The 16,979-nt window shown below is 36.0% G+C and overlaps 1 protein-coding gene across 3 annotated transcripts in view; it reads right to left on the bottom strand.

Annotated features, from left to right (window-relative positions):
* Positions 1-16,979, bottom strand: part of PTPN4 (protein tyrosine phosphatase non-receptor type 4) — a 118,328-nt gene that overhangs the window by 23,402 nt on the left and 77,947 nt on the right. For all 3 annotated transcript variants that reach the window (XR_008733530.1, XM_055718371.1, XM_055718372.1), the window contains 4 exons: positions 16,244-16,312; positions 8,482-8,616; positions 7,036-7,194; positions 1,817-1,976 (listed from right to left, as the gene is read on the bottom strand). Coding sequence is in view for 2 of the 3 variants with exons in the window: in XM_055718371.1 (XP_055574346.1) it covers positions 1,817-1,976; positions 7,036-7,194; positions 8,482-8,616; positions 16,244-16,312 (523 nt within the window). In the remaining variant the exon portion in view is untranslated. The remainder of the gene's footprint in view (positions 1-1,816; positions 1,977-7,035; positions 7,195-8,481; positions 8,617-16,243; positions 16,313-16,979) is intronic.

The raw sequence follows: 16,979 nt of genomic DNA, 5'->3' as shown, positions 1-16,979 counted from the left end.
CGGCAACTTTTGTGCCATTGCATTCCCCAGGCAAAAAGGGAATAATAATTTCCTGCTTTAAGAGGCTATTTTGGGCAGCAGTTTATAATGAAAAACCTGAAGGGAGCATTGCGTATCATCATTAAACTGTTTGACTGAAGGGACTCCTGACCACACCTGCTTTCAAATACTTCTGGATATTCTCAAACTGGATACTTAGGAATTGCAGATGGAGTAAAAAGTTGTCATTCCCAAACCTGTCCTACTACCTTTCTAAATAGACTCTCCATACATACAACAGACGAAGGCAATTCAATAGCTAAATAAAGTCGAAATAGTGAGGAGTCTTCCTCCAAATTATTTGAGATGGAGTGGCAGAAGAGACTTCAGTGGTGCAGGAATCTGAAATGGATTCTGGTCAGGAAAGCAACTTCAGGGAAAAAAGAAAAAAAACACCAAACAAAACCCCACATTCCAAATCCTAAATTTACAATTTCACAAAATTTCAGTTGTGCTGCTCTCCTTCTTCTCTAATGCCCAAAATAAAAATCCATCAGCAGTCCAAATTAGAACTTTAATTACAACAGTGCACTGCCTTAAGTGAGGCTGCATAAACGTGGCCCATTGGACCACAGCAAACAATCACACTGACAATGCACAGAGAAAAAAGAATCTCATTCTCACACAGCTGTGTTGGTTTTGCAGAACTGAAAAGAGTTAAAAAAACAGCTGAAAGTTATTTTTGTCAATTTGGTAAAGATAACAGAGCAGAAAAACTTGATGAGTAAAGTAGTGTCATCTTTCAAAACAGAACTTCAATATGACTCAGGTAAGCACTGACAGAAGATAAAGCTGTTAAAAATTCTGTTTCATTATTTAATTAAAGCCAATACTTTTAAAACATTCCCAAAATACTCATACATTTACAAGTCTCACTTTTGTGTGTTTTATTAAAAAACCCAGCTATGAAATTAAATGTGGGGCTTATGAGCATCTTAACTTTGTAATGAGGCCTGAGAGAGCACCCTAGGCTTACAGTTTCAAGTGCAAATAAAAATAAACCAAAGGCATTTCTAAAATATCAATTTTGGGAACGGACTCATAATTTTGAATGTCTGAGGTTGGCAAAACTGTTTATACAGTATTTGCTAGATCTGGATGTTAAACAGTTTTCCCATCCTGCAAAACATTTCTTGTCCCCCATCAGTATAAAATCAAGAACCTTTTGAAAACTTCTGGAAGGACAAAAATCACAAAAATGGTCAAGTGAGATCTCACCTCTGTCAATAATTAACTGGCTAGCTTACTCATCTAATATGTTCTTAAGTGTGGGAAAAGAACTTTTGCCCAGATTTTTACATTCATTGTCACAGGTCTCTTGGTAGAATCTCCTCCTTGAAAATTCTGATGAGAAATGCAACCACAGATCCAAGAAGCGTCTCCTGACAAAACTGTTCTAGAAGCTGGTAGACACTTTCAGTTGCAGCTTTTTGATAAAAGCTAGATTAAACACCAGTGGTAGTGTCTGCAATGGTATTTAAAACTGATGGTAAGTGACTTCTCCAAGAAGAGGTTAGAGATCTCTGCATGTGCTGAAAAGCTGATGTTCAGAATGTTTGCATATCCATCCCAACACAGTCATTTGATGACAACGGATGACTCTAGCAGGTGGAAAAAACAGCGGGAGCTAGCAAAGAGATGGTATATATAATGGAAATGCCGCAATGCAATGCACAAACACAACAGCTCTGTGAAATGCATTATGACCAAGTTCACGAAAGGTAGCACTATCATTCTGATAGAAAGCAGAATGATTAAACCGAATCCAGAAACTTACTGTGGATTTTTCAGGTGATGCAGGAACATCAAATGTTTCATTAATATGGTTATCCAGTTCTTGCTGTGAGTGTGAATGATGAATTTGGTTCCAACTGTTCTTTTTAAATTGTTTGGGTGGTAACGCAGGAGGCTGCCCATCTATAGGAGTCTCTTGAGATCTAAGTACCAAAACAGAAGTATAAAGTGGAATAATCATGAGCTATTGACAGCTCTTTCAGGGTTCCAAATAAACCAAAAATGCTAGAAGAAACTCAAAAGTTTCACAGCTGAATATCTGTATGTACTTTTAGAATCTCAAAAAGGTACTGTGGTGGAATATATTGGAAGTATACATTTGGATATTTTGCTGCCTTTTTCTTGACAAACAACTGCATACAGAACTAGTAAGTTCAACTTGTATACATGACTTTAAGGGTTTTAGCACTCTTAACCCACTTTATATTGGAATATTATCAAATTCACTGCATTTATACTCTGCATTCTTGCTAGAAAAAGAAATAAAATTCTAAAATTCTAAAATAGGCATGTCACTTAGTATGTTTTCCTCAGGAAGAAAATAAATTAGTTTGCATCTTAAATTAACACCTGCAATTTAAAACTTAAAAACAGACACAAGCAGCATAATAAAGTGCTCACACACTGGCTTTTAACCTACAAACAGGAGTGCAAGCTGAAGACAACTCAACTGTCCCCCTGCATTTATTTGAACAGCCCACTGGAGCTGATAGTATTAAATTCTAACTTTTCAGTTTAGAAGTATATGTATACATTTCAAGAGAACTTTGGTTTTTCCCCCTCTTTTGAACATATTCCCCCTTGAAACATGCACAGCTTTGAAACATTTGTTTCATCACATGCATTTTTTAGTTGACTTATAACACCATTACTGATGATAAAATAGCAGGAATTCTATTTCTGTTTTAGATCTGCAAACAGTCTCTTGTAGATTAATAAAAATATTCTCTGTGTTTACATATAATATGGATAATTTCCTTTATTAGTCCTTTTGGAATAAAAGCTCAACTGTATGATTTGTATTATATAAATACATGACTCATCTTTCATTGCATGGCTTTGTATTTAAGAATTAAGAAGAACATTCTGAGAGGCCCAAAATGGCAGTTAGCATATAGTTCCCATTAACTTAGTTTGAATACCAGTTTCTACACGCTGGCAAGGGTACATGCCTTTCTCCCCATGAGCCACATTAAAAGGTATTATTAAGCAATTTAATGACTTATGACAACAGCCCACTGATACTAGTGGCAAATGCAAAAACCATCAAGAATGAAAGTTACAGGTTACAGCTAAATCTAAAGAGAACGCTACCATGAAAAACTGGTGCCTTCTTTCTTTCTTTCACCCACAGCCCCTTCCTTGAAGTGCTCTGGTGCTCTTCCCTTGGCTAAGGCAGTTTACCGAGCAAGAAAAAATACACTGACTTTTTGGACAAGCCGGGGTAGCTTTCTGCTGGTTCAACAAGGTGAACTGATTTATCACAGGGTCAGCCACCAGGCAGGTAGTGAAGTACTCTCCCAGAAGCAAGGAATAGCACATTGCCCCTTTTTTTATCAGCAAGCTGTAGGAGCAACTCATAGCGTAAAATCCTTCTAAAAAGCACAAGTAAGCACCTGAGCAGTCCTACTGTGTTTAACTGGTCTAGCCACAGTAGCCTGTTAGCAGGGTAAGACTCATCATGAGACAGCATAACATTTCAAGTTGCTGCAAATAAGAAAACCTAAGGCACACATCAAATTCCATACTGTATGATTTGTTTCTATACAATTAAAGGCAGGCAGATCCCAGATACAGGTTTTCAAATAAAAACAAAAAAAGCAGATCACAATTGTCTACAGTGATCTCAAATAAAGATTGAACCTCTTTCAAAAAGCATGAAAACTGAGTAAGAAATGTAACAAACTGAAAAACCACACATTTTCCACTTCTGTTTAAAAAAAATAAGTCAATTTTCTTAGAAAGCAAAATATTGATAAAATTTTTTTGTCAATGTATGAAAACAATATATTTGAAAAGATCATAACAGTATTATTTCTGTATGGGTTTGCTTAATTTTAACTTTCTGAAAGTAATTTTTTCATGCAGTGTTAAAAGTACTAATTATTCAGTATCTGATATCTGAAGGACCTCATATTCAAAACACACTAGAGAATAAAAATATTTCTTAACACTTTTCAATGCAAATGACAGTAGAGTGTATCATCCTTATATTTCATTTTTGAGGATAAGCAGCTCTTCCAAATTCATTTTCATGAAAGAGAGTAAAATATAACGCTTGCCAACATTTGCAAAATGAATTTTCAAGGCAGCTATAAACTATTCAGCCAATGACTTACAAAGGTCACCCAGAGCTTTTTAATTGCCTATGTATTTTATTCACTCAAGTCTGGCCAGCACAGAACATTCAGCCTTTTAAGTGAAGGGCAACATGGTTATCTATTTTCCTGTAAACAATTACTCCTGAGGTTTTTACACTGAATAAAAAAGGAACAGAAAACATGAGTAGAGACACAAAAGAAGTCATTCTGATAAAAGTAAAAGATGGGATCTTATGTTTGACTAGATGTCTGCACATACATGTCAACAAACACAAATAAATTCCTACTGAACATACGAACTTATAGAAAAGATTTGAAAAGTTACTTAAATGAGCGTTTTAGAGGCAGCAAGGCAAGTACTGTAATATATTAGCATAATGAATTGTGAGAACTAACAATCGAGCCTTGGGCAAAAACTTCATTGCTTTATATTTGCCCAGTCAGCTTTGAATTTCTTATGAATGCTTAGACAATGGCAGTGAAAGCAGCCTATTTTGCAGGCAAAGCAACTCTCTGTTACTGCATTCAGCAATTTACATAAGAATAAAACAACACACATACCCTGCCACTGACAAGCTTTGGGTATTTTTGTTACATATATCCGGTCTGACCTTTTAATATATTAAGCAAAAGTTTCAGACACACCCCCATAAATTTATAAAACTGAACGCATATCACATACTTTTGGAATTCAAGGTTATAATTACCTCATGGAACTACAAGCAGAATAGTGTCAATTTTGTTTTCAATAGTACAGGCAAATGAAGAAAAAAATGTGGAATTAAAGGTTTTATTAGCTAAACTACAATATCTTTCTAAACTGAACAGAAACTTGAATTTCTTTTGCTGTGTTGACTCCAGACTTCGAGATCACTAAACCTACTGTCACGATACCCTTCTGACTTTCTTACATATGTAAATTCAATCAATTAATTAAAATTCCCCCAAAATGAGCAGATGCACTACTCACATCTTTTCACTCTGAAAGATCATACTGTTTAAGAAACAGCTTTTTGAACTGTAAAACAATATAATTTTAAATTACATAGTAATATGAGTTTCATGACTACCAACGTCTTTCATAAATCTCAAATCCTGAATCAACAACATCACCCGAAACTTTCAGAAAACCCTAATGGGATTCATGTGTTTTTGACAGCCAGCAACCTCATTTTTAAAAATATCTTATGCCAGGTATCTATACTGGGAGATCAAATTCCACTTTTAAGCTTCCAACATGGGAAAAAAACAAAACCAAAAACCAAAACAGTGACACAAGAGCAATAGTTTTTTCTGCTCCGGTGTAAGAAATGCAAAATCATCAAAAGGAACAACCATAGTTTCGTAACTAATTTACAAAACCACTTCCTCTTTTTTTAAGACTCATTTCTATAGTGACTTACACAAATAATCAGGTATTAAATACAAAAATCCCAAGGACACTCAGGAACATCTTTTACAATTTAATTTAGTGGTATATGAATAAAAGAGAATATTTAAGAATTGTCCTTACTTCACGGTATCACTCTACCGTTCAGTGTTTCTTATAACTGACTTCAGCCGAAACTCTCAGAACAGAAGGAACCTGCCCCTGTGTGGCCTTTGTACAGCAAAACTCTAATATGAGAAAAGTTTCACAAGTGTTCCAGTTTTGAACCCCCCTTGTCATACGAACAGGTTAAAAAAGACCACCAAAAAGGGAGAATTTATTTTATTAGGCCAAATTACTGTTTTATAACTCTGAAAGCTAAGTAACTAGCTGATGGTGAAATAATAACTATTGTACCCTAAATTTGTACACAAAAAGTATCTTGTGTTATTTTACATAAAAATTTTAAAAAAATTTATTTTATTTCCCTTCCCAAAGTTATGCGTAGTTGTTAAAACTGAAGGTACAGTCCAAGCAAAAAATTAAAGTTGTGTTCAAATACCTTCCCAGAGTAATTTTTCCTGAGACACACAATTTGTTTTATAAGCCTGTAATTACGTATGTGCTATATTATAGTTCTCAAATACTTTTGAAACAGTTAATTTCCTTGCTAACAGAGATTATACAAAATTATGAGGGCAAATCTAGCATTACCCATAGAGATGTGTATGTGTACACAAATAAGGAGGTACAGTGGCAGTATTAATAAGCCATACATTGTGCATCTTCTTTCCCCAAGTAATGTGTACTCTGGCCACAAGTTATCGATTATTTCAAATCTTTGAATAACTCAACATTTTTTTGTTTGTCATTCTTCTGGACTTAAAACACAATCATATTTTTTCTTTTACCCACCACAGCATAGTAAACTTACAATATCAAGAATGTTCAGCATAACAGAAAAAAAGCCCGATAATGCTTTCTTTGAGAAAAAAAAAAAAAAGTACTCTATAACAATATACAAAACATACTAGAAGCCTTAGCCAAAATACCTTTATAGCACCCCAGCATTCTATGTAATTTGTCCATCTCACTCATATTTCTGTGCTTTGACAAAAAGCAAAATTTCCAAACTCAAGGGAATTAAAAACTTTTATCACATACCAGTTCAGTTCTATCAAAAAAATTAACTTTCACTTTGACATCCAGACACCAATGGTCATATTACAGCAAACCCACATTTTGGGCAGGCAGGTGGGGCAGGTATTGTAATCCTGTACTAGGAGCATGTCAGAGGTAGGTTTTTACTTAATAATTTAATTTTCAATAAGACCTGTAATAATTCTCCCCAAGACCTGCACTAATACTATCTAAGCAACAGCTACCTTTTTATTAGCTTTTCTGGCTCTCTCCGACTCAAACATTTAACACCAAATTCTTAATGGCAAAGATTTCTTATTTATCTTCAGAAGCCCTGAATGCTACCACACAGTAACAACCAACAGAACTTACGGTGATGATTCCAGTATGATGCTATTAGCTTGAGTGGAAGATGGAGATCTGTGATTTACAAATACTTCACTCGGGGAAGTGTGAACTACATGGTCCACTAAATGTCCAACTGATGATGGTCGTAACCGGGCTCCTTCCTGAGCGAAGGCAGAGTTGCGACTAAGAGAAATAATAGCAGTGCAATGTGAAAAAAGTATTATTAACCCACATTTCTTACCCTGCTACAAAGGAATGATAAAATAATTCATTCCTCTCAGTGCAAGCATATGTTCATATACATTTTTTTGTTAAGTAGTTTAAGGTTTAAAAAAAATCACTGAAACAATTATGTTGTCAGATGAACATGCTATATTTCATAACTTTCTTTTTTAAAGTGTTCAAAAATTATTTTCATAAACACTAAATGGCTAATATTTTTCTTTCTTCTTTTTTCTCCTTCCCCCCCCCCCCCCCCCCCCCCCCGCCTTCAACTAAAGGAGCCTGAAAGCATTAAGGTCCAATGAACAGGCTACGGGATTGAGAGTCCAGTCAATGAGAAGAAAAAGGAATACCCAAGAGGAGAAATCCTGGCTTTGTTCATGGCAAACCTTAACTTGAATTGATTAAGATGAACATTTTATCTCCTGCATCTTCTCCTAGAAGAATTATAAGCTTTGCACTGAGAGTTTTATGTGAACCAAAATGTTCCCATTTCAAAAACAGCATAGCGGCATAGGCATCTTTCTTAAAATGTTTTGAAACATGCATGATCAAGTTATGTTTTGCTATAAGTGTCGTTATTACACAATTTTCACATTAATTTTTAAAAGCTACCGATATTTACAACAACAGCCTTTTGAATAATATGCTGCAGTGCCAAAGAATCTTAAAACCTTCTGGTTTATGGAATACAAAATTGGATAATACTGATCCTTAAGCCAGTTTCAGCACACTGAGAAAAGTGGTTCTTTTCAGGAATGATTTTTCACTAACACAAACCCTTAAGCTCTATCATATGAAAAGAGTGAGCTTTGAAAGGAAATGCAGAAAAATTGAGGGGAATAAAAACTGCAAGCATTTCTCATTAAGTAATCTTCCCCAATGTTTTAAGAAGTGGTGTTAACCAGAATCAATTATTTCTAAAATATCACCAAGATGTTATTTTTTATTATTATTATTATTTAGCCAAATGAACAATTTAGTTTTAACTGTGCTTGAGAATAGTCAAGCTCTCAAATTTAAGGTAGCATGCTACATCTTACACTTTTTTATAGGTTGAGTGAGAAGCACCCAAAATTCAGCCCCAAATAGTTTCTCTTATCTGGAAGCAAATGTTCCAGAGAACCACTCAGCACAAAATTTGTTATTTGTCTCCATAATGCATTAATTCTTTTTTCACACCAGTAGGTCATTCACATTAGAGGTTAGACAGTCACTTCTAGGGAGAGAAGATCTGATGCTGCTTACTGATTTGGGGTTCCAGGTGGAGACCGTGATGGTAGGCTCTGTGTTTCCAGCCTCTCATCAGACAGTGAGTTCCTACTCACTACTTCCCAGTCCATTCCACTCATTAACTTCCGTGCCAAGGGTTTACTGGGGGATCTAGAAGAAGAAAGTAAAGTGACTAACTAAAAATAAAAACTATGAGATAACAATAAAATTACATAAAATTCACTGCAATGAAACTGATGTTTTATAATAGGAAACCTGATTATAATAATGCAAAACTATATTTACATGGGCAGTTCTGCATTTTCTCATTATATTGTACTTCGTTTTCTGTACTTTGTACAGGAAAGTCAATGAAATACAGTCATAAAATACTGCTGGCTGGGAGGGGGACAGGAAAAGTGGAAGAGGAACCCACTAAACTTCACTAAGCATTTCTAATGCCTCGGAGAGAACCTGACTCAAAACAGCCATTGAGAGATAAAAATTCAAATCAAAACCAAAACAACCCCACAAACCAAACCAAACCCTCTAAGCAACACAACTATTTAGCCATCTCAGGAAAAATAAAGCAGTAGAAACATCAGCCCAAAAAACTTCCCAAAGACTTAGAAGAACTGAAAGTGTGGTAATCGTCACCAAGGCAATACAGCTACTGAGTTTTGTTTACTCATCAGGGTTTTCCATCAAGGTGACATGCTTTCTTCCAGAACGTGTTTTGTTACCTGTAAGACAGATGCAGTTGTCCTATTCAAACTTCTTTGGGGGTAACCAAACTTCATTTGCTTTTGTGCCAGAAATGTCCTTCAGGTTAAAGGTTGTTATCACCAGTGTTTTTACACAAAAGGAATTGTATTTTTCTACTCATTGCCCTTTCTCGTTATTGAGGAAATTTTTCTTCTTTTCTCCAGTCATCCCAGCATACCTAGAATACCCTTCTGCTGTTTCTTTCACCTATTTCTTAAGCACAAATAAGACCACACTTGCAATCTCTTGTGAAATACTGCATTTCCCTTTTATACTGGAAATCATCAAATGAATCATCTGAGAATTGTGGTTGTTTTTTTCTTAGCATCACGTTGGACAGTTCAGTTACCCTGCGACTAAATATACCCAGACTTTTGCTATTTATTGTGTTCATCTGAAAATTCTTTAGACAGCAACAACAATTCTTTTAAACAATCCTTTAACGTCCTGCATATTTCGTGTCACTGGATTTTAACTGTACTTTGATAGTGCTATATAGTTCAAATTTCTCCTCTATCATTACCCAACCATATTTTGTTCCAGTGATACCTCAACTTCAGGTTTTTGTGCCCTGATAATTTCATTCCCATTTGCCTTTACATTCTATCACTATACTCATCTCTACTCTCCAGGTTTGCACAATGAGGTGCCAACATATTATTGTATCAGCGTAACTCCTTCAGTTCTTTCCCCAGTTCCATACAAACACATCACAAAATAACCTCTGCCTTTCCTGTCCCTGGGACACACGGCAACTGTTCCTTATCTCCATCATTATCACATTACTCATTTACTGAAAGTGCAAATCCAGAAAAAAGGAACTTTCAGAAATTAAGGAACTACCCACAAACGAATTACATCCTTTTGAAAATGAGAAGCTTCATTACAAATACATTTTTGCTTCTCATGGAACTTAAAATTCAATGCAAGCCACCACCTTAAGCAGACTGCCCCCCATATTATCAAAAAATTCTACAACAATAACCAACCAAGCATCATATCAAATAATCTATCTTCATGCAGAAATATGTAAGTTCTATGATGTCAACACTGTGTGTTTGATACTAAAGGAGTTGTGATCTGTGTGTGTTTTTACATCCCCAAGCAGTTCTGAACATGTATTGCACGCTGCTTTGCTGCTCTAAAGACTTACTGAATAACAGCTGAAAACATCAGACAGTTAAGTGAGATGGGCTGTTCTAAATACTACTGCTTCAAGTCTTTTTCCACTTGGGGAAAAAATAATCTGACAGTATATTGATATTTGAAAACAGGGAAAATATAAATTATTTAATTCCTGAGGAAAAGCACATCCAGCTTCTTAGCATGCTGCACTGTATTTAAGCAGTATAAATTTGATTCAAAAAGTAATTAGCTTGACATCATGTCAATTAAACCAACTTTTCAATTTCTGTAATTTGTTTCAGATGTGAGCAACTTAAACCACTTACATATTTTTCTTCACAAACACAGCAAATTTGAGCAGCTCTGAACAAATGAAATAAGAAGAAACCAGCAGAAGTGAAATGCATGTCTAATGTTATCTGTTCAGTACTCGTTTACTAATCAAAGCTATCATTAGCTAGACCTTGCTGACAGCATGCTGGCAGTCAGCAGATTAGCACCAAGAGCCAGCTCTGCCTAGAGAACAGGCTGAGGGAAAGATGCAGAGCCACATAATATATGCAATGCTAAATTAGGGAAATATGGGACTGCAGATACAGTAGTTTCTGACAGACATATAAAGGCAGCTATTGAACTTATTTACCTTCAGTGAAAAAGCAACAATTAGAACATAAGAAACTTGGTTTGGTTTGTGTTTAGTTTGTTGGGGGTTTTTTGAAGTGTGCAACAGTGAAAGGGCACTATCCTTGCCTGTATAAAACAAATAAAGTCACAAAGAGAGACACAGAAGTATATAGGGAAGGGAAAAAACAAGTTTTTCCAAAAATTACATTTTTGACTGCTTCAAAAAAAACAACCCACTGCACTGTCTCTGAAGTCATAGTTTGTAACTACATTTTTGAAAACTTCCTCAATCTATGCAAAAAATGAACATAACTAAAATGAGAAAAGCATCATTTTCGTCCCTATCAAAAAAATCCAATGTTAAGAAAACTCACCGTTTGCTGTGGATAGGGTCTGCTCTTTCAGCCATAATACCTTACTACCATGATAAACAGCTGCAGCGTTTATCAGCAAATGTTCGTTTCAATTATTTTATTAACAGCTCTAACCTCAGAGTCCCACCCTCTCATGTTTGTTGCCTCTACTTCCTGTCTTTGCAGAAATTTCAAAGAAAAAATTACCACACTGCAGCACTGAACTTCTCAGTGCTGTGGCTTTTTGATACTAGTTCTCCTACCAACACTTTTAAATCTAACATTTTTTTTCTTATTAACACATAAGATATGTTGTGAAAATTTCCTGCAAATTTCTCCTGTATCACTAATTCCTTACAATATGCAAATAACTTACTCATGCTAGAGTGCAGCTGAGGAGATGGGAGGGGGTAAGGTGTAAAAAACATTTTAAATGCTTTGATAAACTTTGGAATTCTAAATTCCACCTTTGTCTGCTCAGTCTGGATGCTTCTACTGCATCCCAGCACAGGGCACTTCTAATTAACAGAGTAAACTATTCTCAGATTCAGCTTTTGGTGTATTGGCAGAGATATTCCTAAAGAAGTTGCAAGAAGTCCTATCTACCTGAGTAAGGACAGAGACTGAAAACTTTACATGCCCCCAAACACAAGAACAGTCTTACAAGCTGCAATACTATGTCAAATAAAAAAAATTGAGTAGCGGGATGAAATTACATAATGCAACTGGAAAAAAAGCATGACAAATTGTATTAGCTCAGCTACAGTACACAAAAGCTTTTGAAGACAGAATTTGTTTTGTGTCCCACAGACGAAGTGCTAAATTCTCACACAAGCTGGGAAAGAAAGAGGGTATTGTTTGGGAACACAGGTGCAAATCTTTTAAATCATTTCTATCCCAAAAAGAAATACAACCTGGAGCCACAGCCTTGCTTTGTATTTTGACAAGGAGTACGGGGAATGCACCTCTCAGCAAAACTGGCAACTACTGCTTCAGACTGAGTCTGAAACTATGTACAAATCTGCAGATACACCACAAATGACATATGCAATTTAAAACAACTGAGGAATTATTTAATTAACCGAATAAATGCATAGATGAAGCGACTGGATTTTTGGAAACAGAGACTGCAACTTAATAATAGGGAGTTTGCAAATACAAATGACTGAGACACCCACCCACTATCATACAACACACACAAACCACCTTTTCTCAGCTCGAGTAAACACCATCAGAACTGAACAAAGTAAGAATATTTTGCAAGGACTTTAAGAGAGAACAGTGTTCTTTAAGAAATCTCTCAATTCATGTTTTGATAAAACTGTATTCACTTTGATTATCTACTTTCACTTTTACTATGCTCCAGGGAATTCTTATGGGTTTTCTTGGGTTCTGAATACCCTGCAACAAATGAGGCCAAGAGAATAGCTGTAATTAAGAAGGGGCGGGGAGGGGGAAGAATCTAAACTGCAGCAACAGTTTTCTAAATGCTAAAGTTAGTACTGCATGAAGATTAAGAAAACAGCATCATCCACAAAACGCATCAAATTTATTACAAATCATCTCCTTCACAGTAATAGATTCAATTTTTTACAACTGAATTTTAAATGGTTTTATGATTTGGAAAAAAAGTACAATCCATGAATACTACTTCACCTAATTTTAAAGTAAAATCCTGAGGACAAACAGCTAGGCCTGCTAATCATAGGTTATAACTGCTCTTTTTATTCAAATGGCTGTTAAGAAATTTTACTTCCATGTCTTGTGTTCTGTATCTATGTTCTGCTCATTGTGCAAAGGCTACATGGTCATTGCTTGCGGCAATCACTATTTCCCAGCTTTGAATAAACACCTCACTCAAATTAACATCTCAATGTACTATGGGTGTTATTCTCCTAAAATGTGTCCCGGTTTCTGCTGGGAGAGAGTTAATTTTCCTCCCCATAGCTGATACAATGCTGTGTTTTGGATTCAGTATGAGAATAATGTTGAATAATGAGAATAACACACTGATGTTTCAGATGTTGCTAAATAGCGCTTACTCTAAATTAAGGACTCTTCAAGTTTCCCATGCTCTGCCAGTGAGCAGGTGTGCAAGAAGCCGGGAGGGAGAAGAGCCAGGACAGCTGACCTGAACCAGCCCAAGGGATATTCCACACCACAGAGCATCATCCACAGTATATAAACTGGGGGGAAGAAGGAGGAAGTGGGGAATGTTTGGAGTGACAGTGCTTGTCTTTCCAAGTAACCATTATGTGTATGGAGCCCTGCTTTCCTGGAGATGGCTGAACACCTGCTGGCCCATGGGAAGTGGTGAATGAATTTCTTATTTTGCTTTGCTTGCACATGTGGCTTTTGCTTTACCTACTAAACTGTCTTTATCTTAATCCATGTGTTTTCTCACTTTTACTCTTCTAATTCTCTCCCCCCATCCCACTGGTGGGGCAGTGTGAGCGAGCAGCTGCGTGGAGCTTAGTTGCCAGCTAGGGTTAAACCACAACACAATGAAATGATTCAAAAGTCTGCTTAAACAGTATTAGCTCAAATAAGGCAGTTTCTAACTAGATATTGGTAAGAAAACACAGTGTAAGTCTGGATAGCTCTAGAAAAAAATATCTGGGTTTTGGGGGGTTTTTTTGTTTTGTTTTTAAACTGATCTTGAATAATCTTCTGATGTGGTAATAACAAAAGCAAGAGTAATTACTCTTTTTTTTTTTTAATTAAGTGTCCACTTAATTTGCAAGACAGACCTGGCTTTAATGCTGGCATGCTCCTGGTTTCATAGCAAAAGGCAACCAATACATAGCAGAACTTTCAAAAGCAATCCAAATGAGTCCACTGCTTGAGAGCTTAAAAAGCTGTTCAACACCACAATGACTTTGTCTGAGAAAGACACACTCAGAAAGAGAAAAGCCGGTTCTAGGAACAAAAACCACGTTATGCCTGAAAAAACCTTAAAAAGCAAAATTTATCCTTTCTATGAATACAAAAGGGCTAACATCCACTCAGTATTAAATTTGAAATGTAAATCTTTAGAAGACAAAGAATTAAAGATAATGTTCTTAGATTAAGCTTCTTGAACCATGTGGTGTTCTAGAAATGTCTTATATTTCAAATATTTTCACACTGGAAAATACTAAAAGTCTTTAAAATTGAAATGTATTACTTGCACACTATGATGGGGAGGACAGAGGAAGAAACAGATGATTTAATAAAAGCCTGTTGAGGTGTATTTGTTACAATATGCTATTAATTTCAGTTCACCAACATATGTGTATATACCTCAGACATTTATCAGTCATCAGCATTACTAAACAAATCAAAAGGTGAGGATGAATGCTGTATTCCTTAGTCTAAAAGCAACAGTGGAAAATAAAATCACTGGCCAAAGAGACCAAGTATTGTATCACAAAAAAAAGCACCAAAGACATGAGAAAACATCATAGCAGCTCTATCCATGGCTTTACATTTTATCCAGAATATTCATTACAAAATACAAGTGACCCCAGCACCACTTGTTCAGTTTTGACACAAAGGGAAGAGTGCCATCTACTGAATAAGATTTTCTAATATTATAAATACACTCTTCAAAACAAAAAACAGCTCTCCTCCACTCTACCTTACTTGTGGGAAATTGCCAAGTTCAGACTGCAACAAGAAAAGTAGTTTTTAACTGATTCAGAATGGTAATTTAAGTAACAAACTTAGCTGTCACAGTGATGAGCCTCCCAGGTACCAGAAAAGTTGGCCCACATAAAAATCTAACCAGCCTCCCCAAGTAAATTAAATAGAATAAAAAATAATTCTACAGCACACAGAACAAATTGGTTTTATAAAATCTACCTGTTGAACCACCATGTGACAGCACTTCTGCCCCTAAATCCTTCTAACATGGAGCTAGCTGGTTATCTATGGTGTGCCCAGCTAAAAACTCAAATTTTATTGTATTGCACATGGAGAAAGGGGAGGGGGGGCAGGAAATCAAGGCAGAATTCACCAATGCTCTGAACAGCAGTGTTTGCAGGTACGTGAGAAAGGTTGCTGGGCTTGTTGCTAAATTTCTGTGAGCATCAATTTGTACTCCAGCTTTCCTTAAGGGGTAACTATGTTGAAAGACATTTCCCGTTTCAGTAAAAGTATAAGCATAGAAAAAGCACGGAGCATGTTCCCTTCCCATAAGGATTCTTTCTATTAAAGATCAGATCAGAAATCTGCCAGATAGATGCAGCAGGTATTTTACTTTTGAATACTGTTAACATAATTTCTGGATGAAGAGCTAAATCTGTGTCTTGACTGTTTCCCTGCAATCACTGAACCCCTCAGGAGTCTGAAACCCAATTAAGTAATAGATTCTATGATTAGCCAGCTACTCTGTGACAGAATACCTTCAGAAGCAGCTCACTCCTCGCCAGATTTTTCATAGGGACTATGAGGGACACTTCACTGGGACTATAGTGATAATGCTGTTCTGACCAAGTCAGTCACTCACAGTACCTTATTCTAAAGAAAGTATGTCTGTACTGTTGTAGGTTGTTCTCAAGGATAAATCATACCCATTAACTCAATATTTTAATGGAATGGTTAGAGACCATGCTTTGCAATAATGACAGCTCTAAAAAGACTAGTACACATAGCAATAAACTACACAGATTGAAGGCTATTCCAAATCTTGAAAATACATAAAGAAGGACATATTAAAGAATACCCTTATTTTCTGTCATAAGACTCTCCCCTATTTCTGGCTGCCCCAAAGAAACACCCCTCCCATATCAAAATTAAACTCCTTAATGCAGTTAAATCAAGCCACCAGCAACAGTCAACAACAGTTGCTCTTTATTTTACATTTTTGCAAACAGAAAACGATCCTGTAGCATCTAAAATCATACAAACAGAGAAGGCTTACTGATCTTGTACAAATGTAAATTGCTTACCTTGCAAATACTCTGTCTTTGTTTGCTCTTTCTTTACCATACTGCACAGACTGGACCTCTGTTCTCCCACTGGAAAATAAAACAAAACAAAGCAAAACCACTAAATGCAACAAGCTTAGGATAACAATTTCTTGCTTAAAATCGAACCATCTCAACAGAAAATCCCTAGATTCTATTTTCAGTCATACTCAAGCAATTGAGCTAGCTTCAGTACAGTGTAACTTTAGAAAGCATTTAGTAGAAGTGTAGGTTGCCTTCCCCATTACAGTCTAACTCTAACAAAGACCAATTAATTTTAGGCATGAAGACATAAATTTTTCTCTTCCTTTTTCTTCTTATCCAAAGCAATAAAAAAGTTCCACTTGGATCTTCGGGTAACAACACTATAATCCTCTCCATTAGCCACACTCAAAAGTCACAGCATCTCCTCTGTACTCCTCCTAAACTATTCCCTGAATCGCTAATATCTTAGTTGCTACTTAGTTTGGCAAAATATCATGAATAAATTAAGATAAACAAATCAGAATTGTATTCTTCTGTACAACTTGTCAAAACCAAGATCAGATCTTCTAACTTGCTGACTTTTCATGTAAGATCAGATGTCTTGTGTAGAAGTAAATCCTTTGTAATATTTCATAATTTCTCTTTTAGAAAAAAATATGCAATTTTGGGGGGGGCTGTCTATCAGCAGTTGATAGTGGTGGCAAGATATCAACAAAACTCCCTCTTGTACCCA

The sequence above is a fragment of the Falco cherrug genome, chromosome 8 (assembly GCF_023634085.1).
Source record: "Falco cherrug isolate bFalChe1 chromosome 8, bFalChe1.pri, whole genome shotgun sequence".
Lineage (NCBI taxonomy): Eukaryota > Metazoa > Chordata > Aves > Falconiformes > Falconidae > Falco > Falco cherrug.
Note: the sequence above shows the minus strand (reverse complement) of the source record. Positions and strands in the feature narration are given on the sequence as shown.